This window comes from Rhipicephalus microplus, chromosome 3 (assembly GCF_043290135.1).
Source record: "Rhipicephalus microplus isolate Deutch F79 chromosome 3, USDA_Rmic, whole genome shotgun sequence".
NCBI classification, from domain to species: domain Eukaryota; kingdom Metazoa; phylum Arthropoda; class Arachnida; order Ixodida; family Ixodidae; genus Rhipicephalus; species Rhipicephalus microplus.
The window spans coordinates 22,017,652-22,040,502 of NC_134702.1; the positions used below are offsets into that span (position 1 = coordinate 22,017,652).

The 22,851-nt window shown below is 43.9% G+C and overlaps 1 protein-coding gene across 1 annotated transcript; it reads left to right on the top strand.

The window, feature by feature from the left end:
• The first annotated feature begins 941 nt into the window (after positions 1–941).
• On the top strand, positions 942–22,483 carry Ube2g1 (ubiquitin-conjugating enzyme E2G 1). The gene is made up of 5 exons (XM_037431739.2): positions 942–1,097; positions 2,368–2,470; positions 4,095–4,192; positions 8,836–9,014; positions 22,385–22,483. Exons 1-5 carry the CDS (start codon positions 1,052–1,054, stop codon positions 22,460–22,462), a joined length of 504 nt encoding a protein of 167 aa, XP_037287636.1. The 5' UTR covers positions 942–1,051; the 3' UTR covers positions 22,463–22,483.
• Positions 22,484–22,851: the final 368 nt, after the last annotated feature.

Here is a 22,851-nt window from a genome sequence, read left to right on the forward strand (position 1 = left end):
CTACGGGCTGCGCTCTATACACAAAGAAACGGTGCCTAGGATGCACCTGGAGCGGCCGTGCTCTCTTACACCAGCGTCTTGCAGAGTTACGTGAGGTCGGATATAAACAAGCCTTCTCGTCATCTGACCGCGCCGCAGGAAACTTGGTTACTCGGCAAGCGCATGCTTACTACAATTAGCCCAACTTTCGATTATGTTGCACTACAAATAATATTGCTCCTAAAAATTGTAGCCCTGCTTCGCAAAACATTTGAATATGGTGCTATCGCATTCATTGCTTCGCCCTTTTGGCGAAGCTGACTTTTTGAAAATGTCCTGCAGGCCCCGCCGCGGTGGTCTAGTGGCTAAGGTACTCTGCTGCTGACCCGCAGGTAGCGGGATCAAATCCCGGCTGCGGCAGCCTGCATTTTCGGTGGAGGCGAAAATGCTGCAGGCCCGTGTGCTCGGATTTGGGAGCATACCAAGTGGTAGAAATTTCCGGAGCCCTCCACCACGGCGTCTCTTCACTTGTAATCATAGGGAGGTATTGGGACGTTAAAGCCCACATACCAATCATCAAAAATGCCTTCTAGTACACGTTTGCTGAATTGGTAGGCAAAACAACAGCTGAAGCGCTGGGGTTTCGTGCTATTGATTTTTTTACTGTCTTTTTGGGCCCTGATCTTCACTGTATCTGACTGACTGAAGAACCTGATAAAGGTCGCAAGTTCAAACCTAGCCACGGTAGTTGGAATGTAAGTTTTCTTACTTGCACTTGTAGAGTCAAAACTTCTATTCCTACTGATGAGAATATCTGGTTTCGATACAAAAATTATAGAAATTAACTTACGAATTCTCCGGAACACAGCTTTTCGAAATACAAGTTTGACGAGTCGCAAAAGCGCCTGTTGTTGTTTTCTACTCTGCACAAGCACCAGCGCAGTAAACACTAGTGCGGCGGAACCGGAACACAAGGACCATATGGTTTGAGCGCATGCTCAGTCAGTGCGAGGACAGCCATAGTTGCCGTCAGTTATTGTTCGCGTGAAGAGGTACGATTGATATCGTCTGAATGGCAGATCAGCAGTCGGCCCTGTTGCTACGAAAACAGCTAAACGGTGACGTTCATAACTTTCACAATCTTTTCATGTATCTCAAGCTCGGCTTCAGTGCTTACTTCACCGCCGGACCTGTTCCGGTCGGCAATGTGCCGCCTCGCTTTTAACTGCTTTCTTTTGTCCTCGCTTCCCAAGGCTGCGTCCTCATGATTTGTCTTGCGTAGCGTGCGTCTTCCTCCCGTCGGCTTGCCCCGTACCGCGACTTTTTAGGGCCGTCATACCGCTCGACATTTTCGTGTTTAACCCGCTTCCGGCGCGTCGGTTCTTTTCTAAGAAGAGAAAAAAAAATCGCAAGCCCCCCATCCTGCAAGTCGTTTTTTTCCCTCTTCGCTTTTGTCCATTACTTTATTTGCCGCGGGCCCAAGCGGTAGCTTTGGCACAGGCGCACTTTCTTTCAATACTGTTCTTTCGTTCGGGTACCCGGTACCTCTCTCATCGAGAGGCTCGTAGATCGTTGCACTTATTTCACCCTGTTGAATGTCGGTGACAGCACGCTTTTCTTGATTGCGCAATAAGCGCTGCGAAGTCCGAAATGCTTTTGAAATCTCACACGCGCGCCTCTAATGGTCTTACGACTTGGTCCGGTGCCGTTTTCTGCTCTTGGATTGATCGTGCCGCTTTTTTTTATTGTTCACCTACGCTGCGCTCTATAAACCTGCTCGCGATGTGAAACGCGCTTCGTAAGCGGCTCGAATTAGCGAATGCGTGTTCGTTTCTGCTTGCGTTCGCCTGTGACGTATCTGGCGGCGTGACTTCACCACCACAGATCGGCCCTTATGACGAAAGCCCGCTGCGCAGGTCAAACAATCTAACTGGACACTTGCCGCGCTTCGTGGCGTTTGTCGTTTTTTTTTTGGAAGCCTCGAATATTGCGTGAAACTCTGTGCTTCGAATACACAGCGCCTTGAACGTGGTCGGGGTAGGAGCCGGGTTGATCGCTGTTGCGCCATGTGTGACAAGGCACGCATTGCGCTGGTGCACACCGATCGACTGATGCGCATTTGCGTTATTAAAAAGTAAAACCTAACGCTGACGCTATTCCCCGATCCTGCGTAACAGTGGTGCACCGGGGTAGGCTCAGTGTTGCGGCGAACTCTGCCTGTCACACCCGCGAAGTGCGTTTCACATCGATACTTGCTACGAGCGAGCAAATAGTTGCGTTGCGAAACCGTGTTTTGCGTTTTGACTGCCGCATTCTTGTGTTGGCGCTTTAAACGGCCAAGGTTGGAAACGTTTTTTTTTTTTCTGAAGGAAGTGTTCTGTTTCGTAGAGCTGAAGAAAAATCCCGTGGAAGGCTTCTCTGCTGGGTTGGTAGACGACAATGACATCTACAAGTGGGAGGTGCTCATTATTGGTCCACCGGACACACTGTAGTAAGTGCGCGTAATTTATTTCGTGTTAGCGACAATTTGTTCCGTTTGTGTGGTGTTGTCATGGGTGCGTGTCTTCTGTTGTCAAGCTTACGAGCTCGTGATGATCATGTCTGGGTGTTGTCATGGGTGCGTGTCTTCTGTTGTCAAGCTTACGAGCTCGTGATGACCATGTCTGGACCGTCGTGAATTGAACGTTTAGTAGCTAGTGTGTGATTTATAATTCCAGGGTCAAGGGTAACTTGATGTTACTTTCGTGAAGTTGAGTATGTGTTGGTCTGAATGTCTGCCGCCGCGCTGGTGGAGTGGTTACGGGGCTCCGTTGCCGACCCGAAAGTCGCCGATTTTATATTTCGGCCGCTGTGGGTCGCATCTTGATGGAAGCGAAATGACAGTGGACCGTGTCGGTATATTTGGGTTCACGTTAAATGAACCCATGTAGCGTGTTCCAGTCATATTTTAAAATCTAGGATATTGCATGTGGTAATCTAAAACCATATCGAAATGTGTTTTTTGAGATGTATGTCGCCCAAACTAGCACAAACTTTCTTTTACAATGACTGAGCAGTTTCTATTTTCTTTATTTTGGGAGTTTATCATCATGCAGTTGTCACAGATTGTATTCAATAATTGTTTGGGTTTTATGTCCCAAAAGCACGATACGATTATGAGAGACGTTATAGTAGAGGGATTTGCGAATTTCGGCCATTGGGGTTCTTCAATGTGAGTCTGAATCTAAGTACTCATGCATTTTGCGGCTCCTAGGCAAGTGTTACATGTGCCCCGTGACAGTAACTGTGCATTTGAACACCTGAACACAAGATTGCTTTGTCTTGGCACTCATATTTGTCCATGTAAGAAAGTTCTCCTTCAGACTTCCCGTATACCAACAGTTTTACACAGACTAGAATGGGTTGTCTCTGTTTTCTGATGTTATAATCACCTACTGTGTTAAATGCAACTTGAGTTGTGTAGCATACATTACTGTCCAGCTGCCAAGACTTCATCTTCATGGGACAAGTCTTGACATTAATTTGCTAAGGCACATTGCCAGGCTTGTTGAATTGGATTCATAATTCATATGGTGTAGCACATCATGACGGGTACCGAGAAGGACATAAACACACAGCACTGTGTGTGCGTGTCTTTCTTTTTTCCTGTCGTGATGCGCTACACCCAAAGAACTTAGCATAAAACCATGTCTTTATGTCCACTTGGACTGGTTTACCTTATTGTGTTTATATGACATTGGTGTTTCACGCTGTAAGCCACAATGAATCTTCACCAGCTAGCCCAGTTATTCATATTGGTGTATCCACAGTGGCGGTCGATGGTCTCGACAGTTGTGCAGTTTGTATCTCTGTCTATCGTGCATACCCACAAATGCACATGTTGTCTTGCGAGTCGTATCTAATTGCGGTCACTGGGTCTTGTTGCCAAGGTTGTTTCTGACCTCTGGTGAAGGTCTCGTTGTTGCAAGCAGCTAAGTGAAACTGAACTGCATAGTCTATTGAATGGTGGCAAGTGTTTCTTACACTAATATTAAGCACACTGTTAGTATTGTTTTCACCAACATTGCATGTCAGTGATTTTTATTCACCATGCTATTTCACAACTTCTCTTGTAGTGAGGGTGGGTTCTTCAAGGCACACCTGCAATTCCCAAAGGAGTATCCGCTACGTCCGCCGAAGATGAAATTCATTACAGAAATATGGCACCCAAACAGTAAGTAGGAGTATTGCAAGCTTCACAGTGGTGCTCACTGCGTAGCGGCTGTAATCTGATTTCTTTCAAACTGTGCGTCTACCCACAAATTGTCTTTAATTCACTCAACTAGGGTTTTGGTCAAAGCTAAATTGGTAGTGTGACATGTTGAGAAAAGTAAGCACGCTATATGCACAAAAAGTGCTACTTTAATTTGATAATTACTGCCATTCACATTGTTTGCCCAGTTTTGTGTCACACATTGCATTTGTAATGGGCACCGTACCTATTTTTTATCGGCTCGTAAGGAAATAGTTTGCATTCTAATGTGGCGCTGATTTTCTTTTCAATGATATGCTATCACAGGGATCGCGAATGCACGTGAGAGACAGAAGCAAGTATATTACAATATTTACTAGGAGCTGTGCCACAGAATGGCTGGCTAGACTTGCCTGTGAACAAGCCGGTGTAATGAAGCACGTGGCGGCACTGCTTACAACAATTTAAAATGTCTTGCTGCCATATTTCAGTCTCATAAGTATGACGATGCATGTGGTAGCTGCATGCTTTTTTCATATATGATGTATATCCTGTTCCTTGTCTCATTTTTTTTAGAAGAACCACGGTAGTGCCAAATTGTACGATAAACGCCTTGTTAAAAATGTTTTTGAAGAACACTGAAAGGGAGGGGCTAGGGAAATGTTGCAATACATGCATACAAAAAGAAGTCTTAATGTTACGTGTGCTGCCCTTTTGTAGCTTGTCGCAGTGCCAGACATTGTGCTGGAAGGGTGCTAGCATTGAACAAGTTTACCGAGTTTTTGAAGCAGGTCAAATTCAAAGCAGCTAAGTAGTTGAAAAGTGATTGCCACCTGTGCAGCTTGTCATCCTTGGCTGTTTATATGCTGCCTATACCATCATTCTGGCTTAAAGGCTGATTTGTTCTACTGCTAAACCTGAAGGCAGCCGCATTTTGATGATGGTGCACTGCACAGACATCGCACATGTTCGAATTTTGATGCACTTTCATTAAAGAAACCATAGAAAGTAATACTTATTCTGGAGTCCTTTAATACATCATGTCTCATAATGATACAGCAGTCTTCAGTCAATAAGTCAGTGTGTTATTCAAAACGTAATGGTATAAGGTGCATTATATTTATACAGTTGGGGCCTCGGGACTCTCAGTGAGTTGTGGAATGGGTTCCTGCAACACTGTTGTACCTGAGCCATAGAGTTTCCTACAATACTTACTAGATGGAACTCTGTCGCTAGTGTCTATGGGAGCTGCAATGCACGGCGCTTCAACGAGCATGGGAATGATGGGTAGTACACACATTTGTCTAATCTTCGTACTTCTGGCATGCCTTTGGCTCCGTGTGTGTTCATGTGGCTTAAAGCTTTTTTCTCACAAAACAAAAATCGGCAAATGTTCAGCGATTGTGCTTCACTACCTTATTGTTTTAGACTTACCTTTCCAAATCGGGTCATGAAGTTCAAAAGGTTGAATATTTATTTCAAAACAAAATCGAAACACAGCAGTAAACGAAGCCGCAAGTACGAAGACAAGGCAAATTTGTGTACTACCCATCATTCCCATGGTCGCTGAACGATCGCAGCGCCAGAGTGCCCTCTTGTTAATGTTGAGAAACTCTATGACCTGAGCAACACTGGCTTAATAGAATTCATTCCGGTACTGCTTAGCAGCCTGATCTCTAAGCACCTGTGCGTGAGATATGTTGTCTTAAATTGATTTTTTTCTATCCCACATTGCAGGGGTGCAACAGCTGCGCTGATTTGATACAATTCTCGATTGTTGTGCCGAGTTGCGCCTAAACCGTGCAATTGTGCCAGGCTGTGCCAAAATGCTCAGCCAGCCTGGGTATGGCTTGTTTGTAACTAAAACTAGGAAGTGTACGCTGCGTATTCTTCATGTGAACAAGCTCAATCGTGCTGCGAACGCTTATGTTGCCAGCGATCACGGTGATTGCCTATCAGTGGCACATAAAACTTTTTTTTTTTTGTTGTTTTAAAGTTGCGTCGTCCTGGCCACGGTGCTGGCGATAGATATCCAGTATCGTCGCTGGGCCAACAGACGCGCACCGTTGTTACTTTACCTGGTGGAATGTGCCTTGCAAGCGAGCTGAAGCGGCACCTAACCTCACAATGAAAAAAGGGAGGGGGGTGGTGAGGGGGGAGGTGTAGTGGTTAGAAAATTTCTCGGCCTTGGTTCTAACACATTCAGAGAATGCTGGTTAAATCACCTTTGCCGCAGTATACCGGTGCCCTGCGGAAAAGTGTATCGAAATTTTGACGGGGCTGTTAGAGCTAGTCACGGGCCAGTGCACATTTCGTTCAGTTACTGATGCGTTGGTACGCCACATAATTCTGAGTACTACTATAATCACTTACTTTGAAATAAGTTACTGGAAATCGTTTGGAGCTGGGTATGACATTTCTGCTTCCGTAAAAAAAAACTTAATTTTTGGCCATTTTTTTTTTTGCCACCCTTACTCCTCGGTTTTACAAATCTCCCAAACTTCAAGGTCGCAAGCTTGTCAAATCTAAATTAAAATTCACAGAGTCTGTGAAATGATTTGACAGGTGCAGCAAATGCTAATATAGATTTTTCCGTTGTTTGCTCAGTGGGGTGGTTCAAAATACTACTTGCATTCAACGCTCATGTTCACACTGCACGATTTAAGCGATGTTGAACCGTTTATACGTATTTGTTTTTTCAAATGAAAGCCTCATTTTTTATACTGCTTTATATTTGGTTTTTTATCACAAAAAGATGCATGTTTTTTTCCCATAACCTGCTCCAAATTAGGGTTTTACTCCATAAGTAACATTTTTATGCTCCAAAAATTGCTCCAAATTGTATTTTAGCTGTTGCACCCCTGCGTAAAGAAAGGGGGTTAGGGGGAGGTAGTGTAGCAATCCGAAAATTTCTTGGCGTTGTTCCTTGTTAGCTACGCTACCCTTGTCCCAACCCATGCAGAACACCACTTAAGGCTCGTTCACACCGAAGGCGGGGCAGCCAAAGCGGCGAGGGCGGCAATGTGGGAAGCGGCGAAAACCTCCTCTCCAGGCGGCGAAAGCGGGAGAAAAACCAGAGGGCAGGGGCGATCGCTCTTGGAGCAATTTTTAGCCGCCTGCCGAGGCTCGCCACTTTGCCACAGCCAATCAATGGCACGAAGCGGAGGCGCGGGTGTACCTTTGGGAGAAGCATTGTCCTGTCATACCGACACGTGCGCAAAAGCCAGAGATGGCCACCTCTTATGCCGCGCGGCCTGCTAAAAGAGGCATGCAGTCTGAACAAGTTCACGCGCTCGTTGCTTCGAAAAGCCCGCTTTGCCGCGCCGCCTTTGGTGTGAATGAGCCTTTAGGCCACGTTTGCCACAGTACACCGGTGGCCTACGAAAACAGTTGTAGTATTTGGAAGTAGCCGTTGGAACTAGTCACGAGGCGCAGCACTTTTGTTCATTTACTCGTGTGTATACGCCATATAATGAGTGCGAATATGATCGCTGACGTCTAAAAAAATTTGGAGCACTGTATGATATTGCTGCAGTCCTAAAAATCTAAACAAAATGGCACACCAGTTTTCTTTTGCTGCCTTTACTTATCAGTTTTTACGAATCACCCAAATCTCAAGGCCACCAGCCTGATAGATCTCATTTTGATCTTCACAGAGCTTGTCAAAAGATTTGACTGGCTGAATGCCAATGTAAAATTTATCATTGTTTGCTGACTGGAATGGTTCAAAATACTACTTCTATTGAAATAGCAGTGCTTATATTCACTCTGCATGATTTAGATGTTAAATGGTTTGTACATATATTTTTGTGCATACTTCTTTTTGTACTGCTGCACTGCTGCGAATTTGGTTTTTTGTGATAAAAACCGAATGTATTTTCCTCTGTAACCTGCTCCAAACTTATCTTTTGAAATATTATTTCGCATGTATGTTACGAGAACTAGATAGTTCAAGTATGTCAAAATGTAGTACAGTTTATACCTTGTGATAATCTGTTTAAAAACTTACTTCAAATTTTGTTTCAGTGTTATGTGTATTATAAGCCAAATAAGTATGCGCTGGTGCCCCCAAGTTGCCAAAAATTAGTACTTTTGAGCTCCCAGGACGACCTATTAAATGACGTCAACTGATCCGAAGCAAGGTTCTCCTTCTCTAAAATTGAAATTTTGCTTCTCTAAAAACTGCTTCCAATTTAGTCTCAACCGTCCCACCCCTGTCAATGGTCGTTATTGCTGCTGTGGCTCCCGCTGCTTTCGTTGTGTCTACTAGTGTCAGCGACTGCGCAGTAAAGCCGGGCAACGTTGTGCATGGCAATCGTTACGCAAGTCAGTCCGCTTCTTGAAGTAGGTAATTCGGAGTGCGCTAACCCGATGTGGGCCACTAAAACGTGATTTTATTTTAAGATAAGCCCTTTCTTGGCACAAAAGTAATACTACGAGGTTTCTGGACTGCTGTTTCAACAATCAACATCGACTAAATAGTTGCCATTAGTGTCCCTTTAAGAAGTACTAGATCCGTTGTTGGGCACAGAGGCTCAAAAGAGAGAATAGTATGGATGAACATGCAAACTTTGATACCTGGTCATCGGCTGACCTCTCAGTGTTGTCACTATTTTGTCTTGCAGTTGAGAAGAATGGCGACGTCTGCATCTCCATCTTGCACGAGCCAGGGGATGACAAGTACGGCTATGAGAAGGCGAGCGAGCGCTGGCTTCCTGTGCACACTGTGGAAACCATTCTCATCTCTGTCATCTCCATGCTGGCCGACCCCAACGACGAGTCGCCCGCAAATGTGGACGCGGCGGTGAGTGTGCGCTCTTGCCACTGCATCGTTGTGTGTCAATAACATTAGAAAGTGCACTTCCTCTTGCATGCTTTGTAATTAGGCGGCTGCATTTCCGATGCAGGCGGAAATGTTGTAGGCCTGTGTGCTCAGATTTGGGTGCATGTTAAAGAACCCCAGGTGGTCGAAATTTCGTAGCCCTCCACTACGGCATCTCTCATAATCATAAGGTTGTTTTGGGACCCACATATCTATCTATGCTTTGTAATTAAGTAAGGCCTTGTTAAAGGGCCAGTGCACAGGCTCAGACCTTAATTACACTTCCCAAACAAGCTCGGCAATTGGTAGAGTAGATCGCAGCGATGATGTTTTCTGAATATTACAGAGCGGCGTGCCGTGCAGAGCCAGCCTCCATTTGGAAAAAACATTTCCCGTGCTCCTTTCTTACGCCTGACCATTGGTCTTTTCCACGCGTAGTGACGTCAACTCGGTGATCGGTGACGTGACGCAGCTCGTCGATTGGTCTAAACCAGGTCTCAACAAACACGTCAACGACAGTTCTTGTTCCCACCCACAGCTACGACAGAGCTATTCAATCATACGAGCTGCAAAACTCCCCATAGGCTGAATGTATCAAAATCTGGACGTGTCACTGACCCAGTTTTCCAGAGTGAGGAGATTGTTGCGCCACCTGCTGATCAGTGCACGCTCTATTAAATGCATTATTTGTGTTTTGTGTTGCTTCTCTCAGATGGCACGACGGTCTGCTCCCGAAAAATCGGGCCAAGTTTATGTCTGGGTTTCAGAACGCAATGTTCTAGCCCCTGTAACTTTCTTAATATAGCATGTATGCACCAAATTTTTTCGGCAGCATGTTCATGAAGGAAAAGCGCACATATTTTTCTTTACAACAATTTTTGGACCTTGGAGTTGTTTACTGGCCTTTTAAAGGAGTGCTGACACCATTTTTGGGAGGCGAGTTTGCTCTGCCATACAAATCTCCTGTATACAGAGACAGCTCTGAACAAGTTTGACGCTTAGCAAATGTTAAGATATTTTATTTTGATGTTAAATTTTCTCACTGCACAGTTACCGACATCGTGACTAACTAGGCATCAGGCTAATCCTGGTGACTTCACCCAGCAGTCTGACTAGTTGAGATGATGTCGGGCACTAAAACACAAAAAAATTAACAGCTTGCGCGTCACCTTCTTGATGGTCTGCTCGTGCCACAAGTTTCGCTGCTCCAAAGTGCTCCAACATGGAAAATTTTGTTGCTTTAAAGTGCTCTAAAATAGAAAACTTTGCTGCTCCAAGTTGCTCCAAAATAGAAAATTGTGCTGCTACAAAGTGCTGAAATATAGAAATTTGCTGCTTCAAAGTGATCAAAGTAGAAAATTTCACTGCTCCTAAGTGCTTTAAGGGGGACGTGGTTCTTAGGGCTCTCTCATTTATTTTTGAACCAAGTGTGACAAAAGTTGGCATGCTTACTTAGTTTGTTCTCCGGATTCTAAAAATGTAGTTATTTTTTCTGTAGCTTCATTAGTTAACTAAATAATCAAGATAACAATTTCCATTGTTCTTACCATAATAGAAGAATAACCACCTGTCAAAAATTATAAATAACATAGAGATTGAGAGTAGAAACCATAAGACATGCAACATAAGAAGCACTTTCTTGAGTGGGTCATTATTTATTACTTTATAGTACACTAAACTTCACAGCCCTGAATGTGGCCAGTGTGTGGTCACACAAAAGACTAGTTTGAAAAACTTGCGTCAAGAGAAATCAAAATCTGCTTCTTATGTTGTGTGCTCCAAACATATAGCTTCATGCTGCAAAATAAAATTTTCTGCTATCTGTAATAGTTTCAGATATATTGCAGTAACTTTCATGCAGTGTGTACAAAATTGCCATTTTGAGAAAATAAAGAAAACAAAGAATTCTAACATTATTAACTGTAAAAATGTATGCACTTGTAATTACATAGCCATTGATATATAAATGAATGCTAGAAAGCCTAAGGAGTGCAATGCTGCAAGCTGATCGAAAATTGGAGTACTTCTCAAATTACAGCACAGTAAAGTTCATTGCATGTAATCAAATACAGAAATTTTTATGTTAAAGTAAATAAAAATGAAGCTGCCCATTAAAAATAGGCTCCCAGCATTGTTTTTTGTGCACATTTAGCTACATTGTGCAAAAACAATTACAGGTCTAGCTGTCCTAGGTCCACTTTTACCGAACAAGCAAAAGAAAGTGGTCAAAATCTGTGCTTCGAGAATAATGCTGTTAAAACTTAATTTAGCCGTTCCGAGGGAAAAATATCATGGCACACATACTTTTAGTCAGTTAATATGCACCGGGAATGTAATAGGACTGATTGTTTGTACGAGCGTGTCGTTTATTCTAGTCCTGTAGCAAGTTGTCGCCGTGTGCTCGTCTGCCGCGAGGCCGCTTATCGGCTCGATGACTGTACTGACGGCGATGTGCGACAAATGTGCGTGCGTCATCCACGATCCGTCGAATAACGTGGCGATGTTTTTCGGCTTGTCCAGAATAAGTTACCCATAAGTGTCGCGAACCAAAGTTGCTCCCTCGCTCATCAATTTCGAGGCTACCCGAGTGCTGAGGTGTTAGTTTCCTTTTCACGTAAGACTGACGCATTTTCGAGCGAAGATCGCGACAACGTGGCGAACACGCCGTTAAAAGCAGTCTACCTGTTGCCAGTACCCCGCAGGGGCGCCTGCGCAAGTAGGCGTTTGGTGTGTAGCGACACCACGGACCCGAGCTAACGGGGGAGTTTTGACTCCCTCCCACGCCTAGCCGTGCGTGGCTTTGCCGTGTCCGGGGAAAAGGGGATCCTGGGGGTTGAGCCAATGCTGGGTGATTGAACCTTTAAGGCCCCCCGGCAGAGGCAACACACCCCTTTGACCCTGGCTTCACGTGGACGGCACCTCTGGGCTGACCCACCCAGGGGAAATCGGCAGTCGCCTTTTCCTATCTCTCTCTGCCTACATTTTCGTCTTTATCTCTCACTATCTATCTGTCCTGTCTTCTACTCTCTTCTGTTTACTTCCAATTTTCCTGGCGGCAAGGGTTAACCCTGTGCAAATAGCCTACCTTGGTCTAGGCACATTGGGTTATGGCAGTGTTGTACGGCTGACATCTGCAAGCTTTCAGCACCTGAAAACTTGCAGCGTCCCCTTGTTGGGCTCCGTGGTGGGTGGCCGCCAACGCTGCTGAACAAAAATAAGACCGGCATGCATGGAGCATTCCCTCTACTGTCTGATCGTACCGGCCTAAAGCCGGGTACGCACCGACGACATAAATTTCTTCAACCAGCCAATAGAAACTTTTCCCCACTTCCACGTCATTCACTGTGAAAAAACCGGAAAGCATGCCAGGACCGTATCTCTTTTGGTAGTCCAGGTGTCTTACTGAAACTCTCTGGGCTGGATACAAAGTAACCAAAATGGCTAGCGGAGACCTTCTTCTCGAAATTCGGGACAAAGCACAATTTGTAAAGCTAGACAGCCTCTCAACGTTTGGTGACGTACCGATCACCGTAACACCACACAGATCTATGAACATCACTCGCGGAGTGGTATCTGACGCAGACTTACTTGACCTGACCGAAACTGAACTTTTGGAAGGGTGGAAGAGCCAAAATGTCAATAATGTACAGAGAATTATCATCAGAAGAGATAATAAGGAAATACCGATGAAACACTTAATACTCACGTTTGCATCCAGTAAACTACCAGATTCTATTCAAACAGGGTACACGAAGACATCTATTAGGCCGTATATACCAAACCCTCGTCGTTGCTTCCTATGCCAGAGGTATGGCCATGGCTCTAAAACCTGTTGTGGTCGCCAGACTTGTGCACAATGTGGAGTCCTAGGCCACGTGTCTGAGAACTGCAAACAACCGCCACACTGTGTAAACTGCGAAGGAAACCATGCCGCATATTCACGCTCCTGCACATAGTGGAAAAAAGAAAAAAGAAATAATTACATTAAAGGTGAAGGAGAACATATCATTTAAGGAAGCACGGCGAAGAGTCGCTCCATTCTATGGACCTACATACGCTGATGCGGCGCGTCAGGGGGCACCGCCGCACCAGCCTTCGCCACTCCTTTGGCCCGCGCATACGGAGCCGGCGGCTGTGGCACCTGCCCCCAAGGCGGCTGTAGCCCAGGCTACACCGCCTACTCCCAAACAGAGATTGGAGACTCCAGAGCCCTCGGGTCTCAAGGCCTCCCCTCACCAGGCGAGGCCCGAAATCCGAACTAACAGCCCGCATGTACGGGCATCCAGTGCCTCCGAGGAGGCAATGGATACGTCGGTACCCTTGGTGCTGAAAGAGCGGCGTGGCTCCTTGGAGCGCGCCAAGAAAACAAAAAAGCAAATAACAGGGCCTGGTGCCGGCCCTGTTAAGTGAACTCAAACTCCCTGTCTAAACAGCCACTCGCTTTTCGTACACAGAGCACTTATTTACATTCACCATGAACACTCAAATTATACAATGGTACGTCAGGGGCCTTCCCAGAAACCTTGACGACATCCAAGAACTCTTACACGAACACTCACCAAAAGTGCTGTGTGTACAAGAAACACACCTTAATTCAAAACACAAATTTTCTTCGTAAATACGTTATTTTTCGAAAGGACCGTGATGATGCCATGACATCATCCTGAAGTGTTGCCATCATAGTGAATCAAGGAATTGCATGCACACACTTACAACTCCAAACATCCCTTGAGGCAGTGACTGTTCGAGCGGTTATTTTTGATAAACTGATCACAATCTGCACTATTTACATTCCTCCTAGCTATCAGCTGCAAAAACGTGATTTACACTCTTTAATTGATGAACTTCTGGAGCCTTATGTTCTCCTTGGAGACTTCAATGCGCATAGCAGGCTATGGGGAGACTCTCGTTGCGACGCGCGAGGTCAACTGATTGAACAGTTCCTTCTCTTGTTGAGAGCATGTCTCCTAAATAGAAAAGAACCAACCTATTATAATCTCGCACATAACACCTACTCCTCCATAGACCTAAGCATAGTATCTCCATCTCTTGTGCCTCTACTCCAGTGGAAAGTCGTCAGTAATCTGTACGGAAGTGACCACTTCCCCGTAGTTTTGAGCACAACTACAGCAACTGAGTGTCCACCTCGTGTTCCCAAATGGCTCATAAACAGAGCCGACTGGGAACAGTTTTATACCATCGCTCGTATAGATTGGAGTGACATATGTACTTTAAGCATTGATGTTGCTGTCGACTATTTCACAGCTTTTTTGATTGATGCTGCAACAAAATGCATCCCACAAACAAATGGACACCCAGGAAAACGGCGTGTGTCGTGGTGGAACTCTGAATGACGAAATGCGCGCAAACAGCAAAACAGAGCTTGGAGGCTGCTTCGGAACTCACCGACAGCTGAAAATCTTGACACCTTCAAGAAAATAAAGTCTCAAGGCAGGACAACGCGTCGGCAGGCCAGAAGAGAAAGCTGGCAGAAGTTTTTGTCAGGGATCAATTCATACACACAGGAGGCTAAAGCCTGGAACATGGTCGGTAGGATAGCAGGAAAACAAGTACACACACTTCCACTCGTAAACACTCAGGGTGATACCTTGGAAGATCAGGCAAACTTCCTCGGTGCACACTTCGAACAGGTGTCCAGCTCATCCCACTATACTGACACTTTCCAAAAATACAGAACAAGAATAGAAAAGCAAAAACTCGAACACAAATGCACTAGATACGAGGCATATAACCAAGCTTTCAGTCTAGCTGAGCTCCAAACGTCTCTAAATTCTGCAGTACTTCTGCCCCAGGTTCTGACCGTGTGGTGTATGAAATGTTAAAAAACCTACCAATCGAAACACGAAAAACCTTACTTTGTTTGTACAATGCTATCTGGTTTTCTGGCACTATTCCTACCTCCTGTAAAGAGGCTATTATTATTCCCATTTTGAAAGAGGGCAAGGACCCTTCTTTAGCTTCGAGTTATAGGCCTCTTGCGCTTACAAGTTGCTTGTGCAAAGTCTTCGAAAAAATGATAAACTGCCGACTTGTACATTTTCTTGAAACAAACAATTTGCTCGACCCATTTCAGTGCGGGTTTCGAGAAAGTAGATCCACCACAGACCACCTTGTTCGTATCGAGGCACAGATCAGAGACGCCTTCGTCCATAAACAATAGTTTCTCTCTGTGTTCCTCGATATCGAAAAGGCTTATGATACAACATGGCATTTTGGAATTCTAAGAGACCTGTCCCACCTGGCGTGCGCCGAAGAATGTTTCACATAATCAAAAGTTACCTGTCAAACCGGACATTCCGTGTCAGAGTGGGCACGGTTCTTTCCCTAACATTTGTCCAGGAAACAGGCGTGCCACAAGGTGGTGTACTTAGCTGCACACTTTTTCTCATAAAAATGAATTCCTTGCGCTTGACCATCCCTCGCAGTATGTTTTATTGCACATATGTCGATGACGTCCATCTTGGCTTTAGGTCTTGCAATCTGGCAATGTGTGAGCGGCAGGTTCAGTTAAGTTTAAACAAGGTCTCCAAATGGGCAGAGGAGAACGGATTCCGACTGAACCCACAAAAAAGCACATGTGTCTCGTTCTCCCGAAAGAGAGGCATGCACTTAGAACCCGACATTGAACTGAACGGTCAACATTTGTCTGTTAATGCGGAGCATAAATTCTTAGGATTAATATTGGACAACAAGTTGACCTTCGTACCGCACATCAAGTATTTAAAAACAAAATGTTTAAAAGCCATGAATGTTTTAAAAGTGTTGTCACGTACTACGTGGGGTAGTGACAGGCAATGTCTCGTGAACCTGTATAGAAGCCTCAACCCGCTTAGATTATGGGGCCGTTGTTTATCAGTCTGCGACTCAAAGTGCTTTGAAGATGCTGGACCCCGTGCACCATTTGGGCATCCGCCTTTCTACGGGTGCTTTTCGCACCAGCCCCGTAGAAAACCTTTATGTTGAGTCAAATGAGTGGTCGCTTCATTTGCAGAGAACTTACATGTCCTTTGTTTATTTCCTTAAGGTGAAAGCAGAGAAGAAGCATTCCTCATACTCTACTATTAGTGATTTGTCGAGCTCCATTCTGTTTCAAAACAAGCCTTCGATGAGGCAGCCCTTTTCAATTCGCCTGAAGGGTCTAGCTGAGGAAACTGGAATGTCACACGAACACAGTTTAATGGCTCCTGTAGCATACCCGCCACCGTGGCAGTGGCAGACTATTGACTGCGATGTGTCTTTTCTAGAAGTTACAAAACATGCGCCTATTGCCCATATTCGAACATACATCCTGGAACTTCAACACAAATACACACGTCCTGAGTTCTTCACAGATGCCTCCAAGTCTAACTCCTCTGTGTCCTACGCTGCTGTCGGCCCATCCTTTTCGGATGCTGGCCCTCTACATCCAGGCACAAGTATCTTCACAGTGGAAGCTTATGCGATACTTGTGGCGGCTAAACACATCAAGCAATTACAAATACAAAAAGCAGTAATTTATACAGACTCCCTCAGTGTGGTAACAGCTCTGCACACTCTTAAAAAACAAAAAAAACCAGTCCTTGTCTCACTTTACTCCATTTTGTGCACACTCTACACACTCAAACAACATGTTGTAGTGTGCTGGGTGCCAGGGCACCGTTAGATCGAAGGCAACGTGAGGGCGGATCAGCTCGCTGCATCCGTCCACAAAAGCACTGCCCCTACACCCATATCAATCCCGGCCCTTGATCTTGAGCCGTCTCTCAAACGAAACCTCAGGGACTACTGGCAGAGCAAGTGGGATACACACACACAAAACAAACTACACATTATTAAGCCACACCTTGGTCTTTGGCTGCCCGTATCGAAATCGCGTCATACAGAGGTAATACTAACGAGACTCGGGATAGGACACACATACACGACACACACATATCTTTTGTCCGGTGGCGTTCCACCATTGTGTGACAGATGTGGTGAAGTATTAAGTCCTTCACATGTTAATTCAGTGCAAACACTTAGAAACTCTAAGAAAACAGCATTTTCCATTTGGAGGCGGAAATGTTGTTGGCCTGTGTGCTCAGATTTGGGTGCACGTTAAAGAACCCCAGGTGGTCGAAATTTCCGGAGCCCTCCACTACGGCGTCTCTCATAATCATATGGTGGTTTTGGGACGTTAAACCCCGCATATCAATCAGGCATTTTCCAATACCCTACCGACAACATATACCTTTACACCCTGCAATGTTCGTTGGTAGGGAACCGCTTTTTAGTCATAAATCACTGTTAGCGTTTTTAAAAGAAATTCATAATTTTCATATCATATACCCGGGCATTCCGTAGCACGACCTCTCCAGAGAGGTTTTTGCTGCGGTGGCTACACAGGAAAGCACTTGCCTCACGGCCCTTGGACGCAAGGGTATGAACGAGTGAGGTACTTGTGCTAACGCCATACATGTCCACCATCGTTTTTCATTATCACCAACTTTTGTCACCTATTCACACCACACACACCTTTCACGGCATGGTCATGATTTTATTACTTGTATGTTTTTACCCGCCTGACTGCGAGGAATTTTATGGCCCTTATACAGCCGCTAATCACAATCATTGTCCACATTCCTTGTCCCATGAACTGGCGCTCTTTGGCCATCAAATGGCCCTTGCGCCAAAAAACACCATATATCATCATACCTGTTGCCAGTAGCCTCCATTGCGAGGGCCGCGAGCATGTTCACTGCGAACGGATTGACTTTCTGTTGTTGGTCGACGCACGGCGTACTCCACTCTGACGACCCGTTGCGCAGTTCAAGGTCCTTTCGTCAGGCGGGGGGAACCACAACATCGGCGGGCTTAGCGATAAGACTGCACTTCGGTTCTGCCACTACAAAGATTGATATCTCTGGTAGCTTCACTTCTGCTTTTTACTTGCCGTCCTCTAACTGATGAGGCTGAAAACACAGCCGTTCTCAGTAACGTCGGCAACCAACGGGCTCGTACGTGAGTTAGGCCTACACCGGTGACTCGGCGGCCACCGTTGACCACGTAGAGTTCGTTATCCTCATTGTCCTGAGCCATAGCGAGGATCTTTCTGAAGTTGACAGCGAACGAACCACCGCCACACCCGCTTCACAAATTACTGTAGCACGGAACTTCTTTACTGCCGCAAGCAGTCAGTAGCCCCATGACAAAATGACGCATGTCTGTGTGCGTCACGATGGTGAAGCAGACGCCGAAAGCGCCCTTTGGCCCAATCGGATGCCTAAATTTGGTCACGTGCCCCGAGCAACCAGTTGAATCGCGCGCTAGTGCTTTTAGATGAGGCGTTTTTGCTAAAAACCAATGAGCGAGGTGAGCCAGCGGTGTCGGGAAATTGAAGATGAAGAACGACCCTTCCAAACGAGACCAAGATGAACACGATAGCTCATGTGTAATGGCAACAGTTTGGCACGGAAAAAGCGCGATTTTAGCGTCAATTCGTGCTCACATTCATCTCACAGGGATGTTATAAATTGATTTTGGGCCAGAAATGACGCGAAAAGCTAGAAACTTGTCAGATAAGTGCAAAAATAGGCGCAGATTTCGAAAGTGTCAGCTTCAAAAAGTCGATTTTTTGCGATTTTCGGCCTTCTAAGACCCGTGTCCCCCTCCTAAAATGGAACATTTTGCTGCTCCATAGTGATCCAAAATAGAACATTTCATTGCTCACAAGTGCTCTAAAATATAAAACTTTCCTGTTCCAAAGTGCCCCAAAATAGAAAATTTTGCTGCTACGAAAATTGCTCCAAATCGGGAGATCTCGGTAGCATCACCATGTGGAGGAAGTTGTTTTGGCTTTAGTGCAGATATTTGTGAGTATGGTGACGCATAAGCTATCTGCGGTTTATACTAATCGGAAATAAAATTTTCAATTTTACCCCGCATTATAGAGCCGTATTTTCAGGGATAAAAAATGCGCCTATTATGCAATTATATACAGTATTCTAAATGTTCACTGCGTCCAACACTTCTTGGTAGTGGCTTTTGCTGGCATAAAGAGCCTACAGGAGGCTTTTTATAGTCTTATAATTTAGTGTGTCACTATATAGTTGAACTCCTTTATAAGAGGCACGCTCTGGGAAGCAATGCTTGTCTTTTATATGAGATGTCTCTTATAGGCAGGGTGCCATGTATGCCTTTTGCTATCAACCCTTATTTTACTTTAGGCACACTGGTGTCTCTTATACCCATTTGTCTCTTATATCGGTGTCTCTTATAAAGGGGTTAGATTGTATTTGAAGATAGCCGATTCTTGTTATTGTTAAAACACTTAATTTGGGCCGGTTGATCCGTCTGTTTTTTTTCAACCAAATGTATTAATCAAGTTTGAAAGACTCTTAAGGGGAGACGCTACTCCAAAAAACACGTCTTTTCTAAAATTATGTGATTTAGTTTTTACTTGCTTTCACAAGTCTAGTTTCTATACTTTTATTACAAAAAAAGAAATCGAAGTTGTAATTAGGCTTGACAAAAGTTAAAATCACTTTTTAATTAAAGAGTACAAGGTGGATACCAAAAAAATAAATAAAGAGATGATTGTCAGAGTTCCTTGCAAATTGTCACCTGTGTGTTTAGTATTGATTTTCTCATGAGTTGTTCACCAAAGACACATGCTCAAAATTGCTATGATTCCCAAGTTCTCGTGAAAGAAGAAACAATTCCGAAAAGCATTTCTTTGCTTTAACTTCAACGTTTAAAATGAGTTTTGCTCAAGGTGCATAATATTTTTGGCGCTTGGATAGCCAGATCAACATGAAATTTTCCCCACATGTATATTTCTTAACATGTGAGGAGTGCTAGCATCTCTTTTCGAACCTTATAACACCTATATAATTAATATGAGTATAAAGTAAGCAAATTAGTATGGGCTGAGCATTCAAAGACTTCTCACATTCCACTTCTTCTTGTTCATTAAAATGCCTTATGCATGTTTTGTTGTTATTTGCATTGTACATTTAAAGTCGGGCAATATGAGCCATGAGTGGTTCATTACAGTAAAACTTTACAGTGCAAGAAAAAGCGTGCCCGAAAATGGCTATGTTTTACAAATTGTCATGTTACAAAATGAAAAGTATGCAAATTACCATAAAATTGTTTGTGCTAGGTGCCTAAGCTGTAGATTAACTTTTTTTTTTTTTCATTTAGCATCTCCTCTTAAAGTGCACCTGTTGCAGTGTGACGAGCAAAAGAAAAGGAGTGTTGGCATCCAACTGAAAGACAGCAAGGGCAACGCCATTTATAGGAATATATAAATTGATTGAAGAATGCTTCATGTATATTCTTGCACACTTATATATTTATTCTTATGAAATAATATATGAAATATATATAGTATATATATTCTTATGAAATAGTATATATATTAGGAAATGGTATCTGCAGGTATTCAAAACCACAGTTTTTCCAGCTGTCATCGCTGAAATATCAATCATTGAGTCATTTTATTTCCTTTTGATTGGACGAGCACAGGACTAAAAGCTCAAGAGCTTGACGAGGTCGTGACTCCATTACGGGAATCTCCTTGCGGTTGTTTTGATAAGCAATCTATAATTAATCTCTGCAATTACCCAACCAACTTAAAGGCAATAATATTTTTGAAATCATCTTGGCAAGCATTGCCTGGGCTACAATTTTTATTGAATTGTATTGATTCACCTCCAGCAGTCATCACTATTATGTGTTTTGATCTCTGTTCACCATTACCTTGTAATTTCTATGGGCACTGCTTGTGATTGACGCACCCATTCACTGATGGAAGTGCTGCTTTAAACTGCTCCAAAAGAGAAATGCTGCTCCAAAGTGCTATATTTGCTAGTAAATGCTCCAATCTACTCGGAAAGGATGTTGGCAAACTAAAAAGAATTAAGTAGAACCATGGGACCATCCCGTGAGCTTAAGCGAAACCAAAAGCAAGCTGTATACACTATCATCCTAGTATGCTGTTCAGTGGTGTAAATCCAGAAATATCTCAAGGAGTGACACATATCAGGCCTGTCGTATTTTTATTGATATAAGAATTAAATCATGCTTTCAAATAATGTTTAAAAAAATGAGCACGGGGTCAGAGTTCTATTCAGTTTCTTTTTTCACTTTTTTTCAATTTCCATAGTTCACACAGCTGAGGGGCATTTAACACAGGTATGCAGTAAAATATAAAAAGCCTTTTAAAAAGTTGATTGTGCTATACTGAACTGTTAACTCAATTATATCACGCGCTAAAGCCAAATTTCAAGTGGGACACTTGCAAGGGGTGTCCTCTCCAGCCTGAACACAAGAAAAGTCCGGCTCTCTTGCCCATGATTTATGCCAACTATACTGCTGGTATACTAGCTGCATATTAGCATAAGGCGTGTATAATAACAAATATAAATTAGATGCTAAGTGATGTTTTAGACTTCAGGAGTCGGCTCGCCGCGGTGGTCTAGTGGCTAAGGTACTCGGCTGCTGATCCGCAGGTCGCAGGATCGAATCCCGGCTGCGGCGGCTGCATTTGCGATGAAGGCGGTAGGCCCGTGTGCTCAGATTTGGGTGCACATTAAAGAACCCCAGGTGGTCGAAATTTCTGGAGCCCTCCACTACGGTGTCTCTCATAATCATATGGCGGTTTTGGACATATCAATTCAGGAGTCATTAGGAATATGCATCTGCTCCAAAAACACCAATAAGCAACCCTGAGCTATAGCATTCTTTTCTGCTCTGAAGACTCTTAAGGCTGCTCCGAAACATCATTTTTTTTGCTCCAGAATCTGCTCCAAAAAGCAAAATGGTGCTTCCATCACTGCCTGTTCTACTGCACCATACCTGCTTAATTTGCAAGCTCATATTTTTGCTTCAGTTCATATTGCTCCTAACACTGCTGGCTTTACTTTGTATAACATTTTAGTTGGTTGCTATCGCATTATGTGCTTTGCCTTTATGACATGACGCTGTAAAGAAAAGTATGTTCAATCTAGTAATCATTCAGGGGCCGTTTCCGTTACACATTTGGTGCTTTTGCATGCAGTTGATTCGAGCATTTTTTCGTGTTTGGAAACATCTGGGTTATGTATGTTTGACAGTAGTGTGAATTTTGTAGTCGCACATTTTCTTGGACTAAAGCACATTCAGTACTTGGTTGCGCATTGCAGTTCCACCTCATTTAATACTGAGATTGTTATGAAAATACTGTTTTAGGTTCTACCATTTTTACTACATTTGTGTCCCAATTTTATACGGTACATATGATGTAATCTAGGAATCTTGCTGTTTGCAACATATTGTTTTTCAGTACAATAGTCTTCATATGACATATTATTCTTTGTTTTGTTTTACAGAAGCAGTGGAGGGAAAACTATGCCGACTTCAAGCGGAGAGTGGCGCAGTGTGTTAGGAAAAGTCAAGAGGATGCCTAGAATAAATTTTCCGTAGTCTAACTTTCGGTAAGTCTTACCTCGAGATGACATTTTTTTTTTTTTTTCAACAAATGTAGCTTGTGCCCTCGTGCCCACCCCACTGCTCAAATAGGCTCTGCAACACTTTTTCAGCATGGTCAGGAAACACTGCCGATTGACAGTCAAAATTTCCTGAGAACGTGCGAGCGAAAACAATATATTGCTGATGCGACCAGGAGTTTGCAATTATTTTTCAGTCATATAGAAATCGTTCCTTTGTCTCTGAACGAATGATGCCATATCACCCCACCATAAACCCACTTTCCGCAACCATTTTCTGATTTGAGTACAGTCAAACCTCAATATATCGAACACGAATATATCTAATTATTGCCTATATCGAACGGTTC

Coding starts and splice junctions, on each gene's coding strand:
- Ube2g1 (XM_037431739.2), top strand. CDS start 1,052: ATGGCAGATCAGCAGTCGGCCCTGTTGCTACGAAAACAGCTAAACG. Junction 1,098..2,367: donor GCTACGAAAACAGCTAAACG/GTGACGTTCATA, acceptor TCTGTTTCGTAG/AGCTGAAGAAAAATCCCGTG. Junction 9,015..22,384: donor CCGCAAATGTGGACGCGGCG/GTGAGTGTGCGC, acceptor TTTGTTTTACAG/AAGCAGTGGAGGGAAAACTA.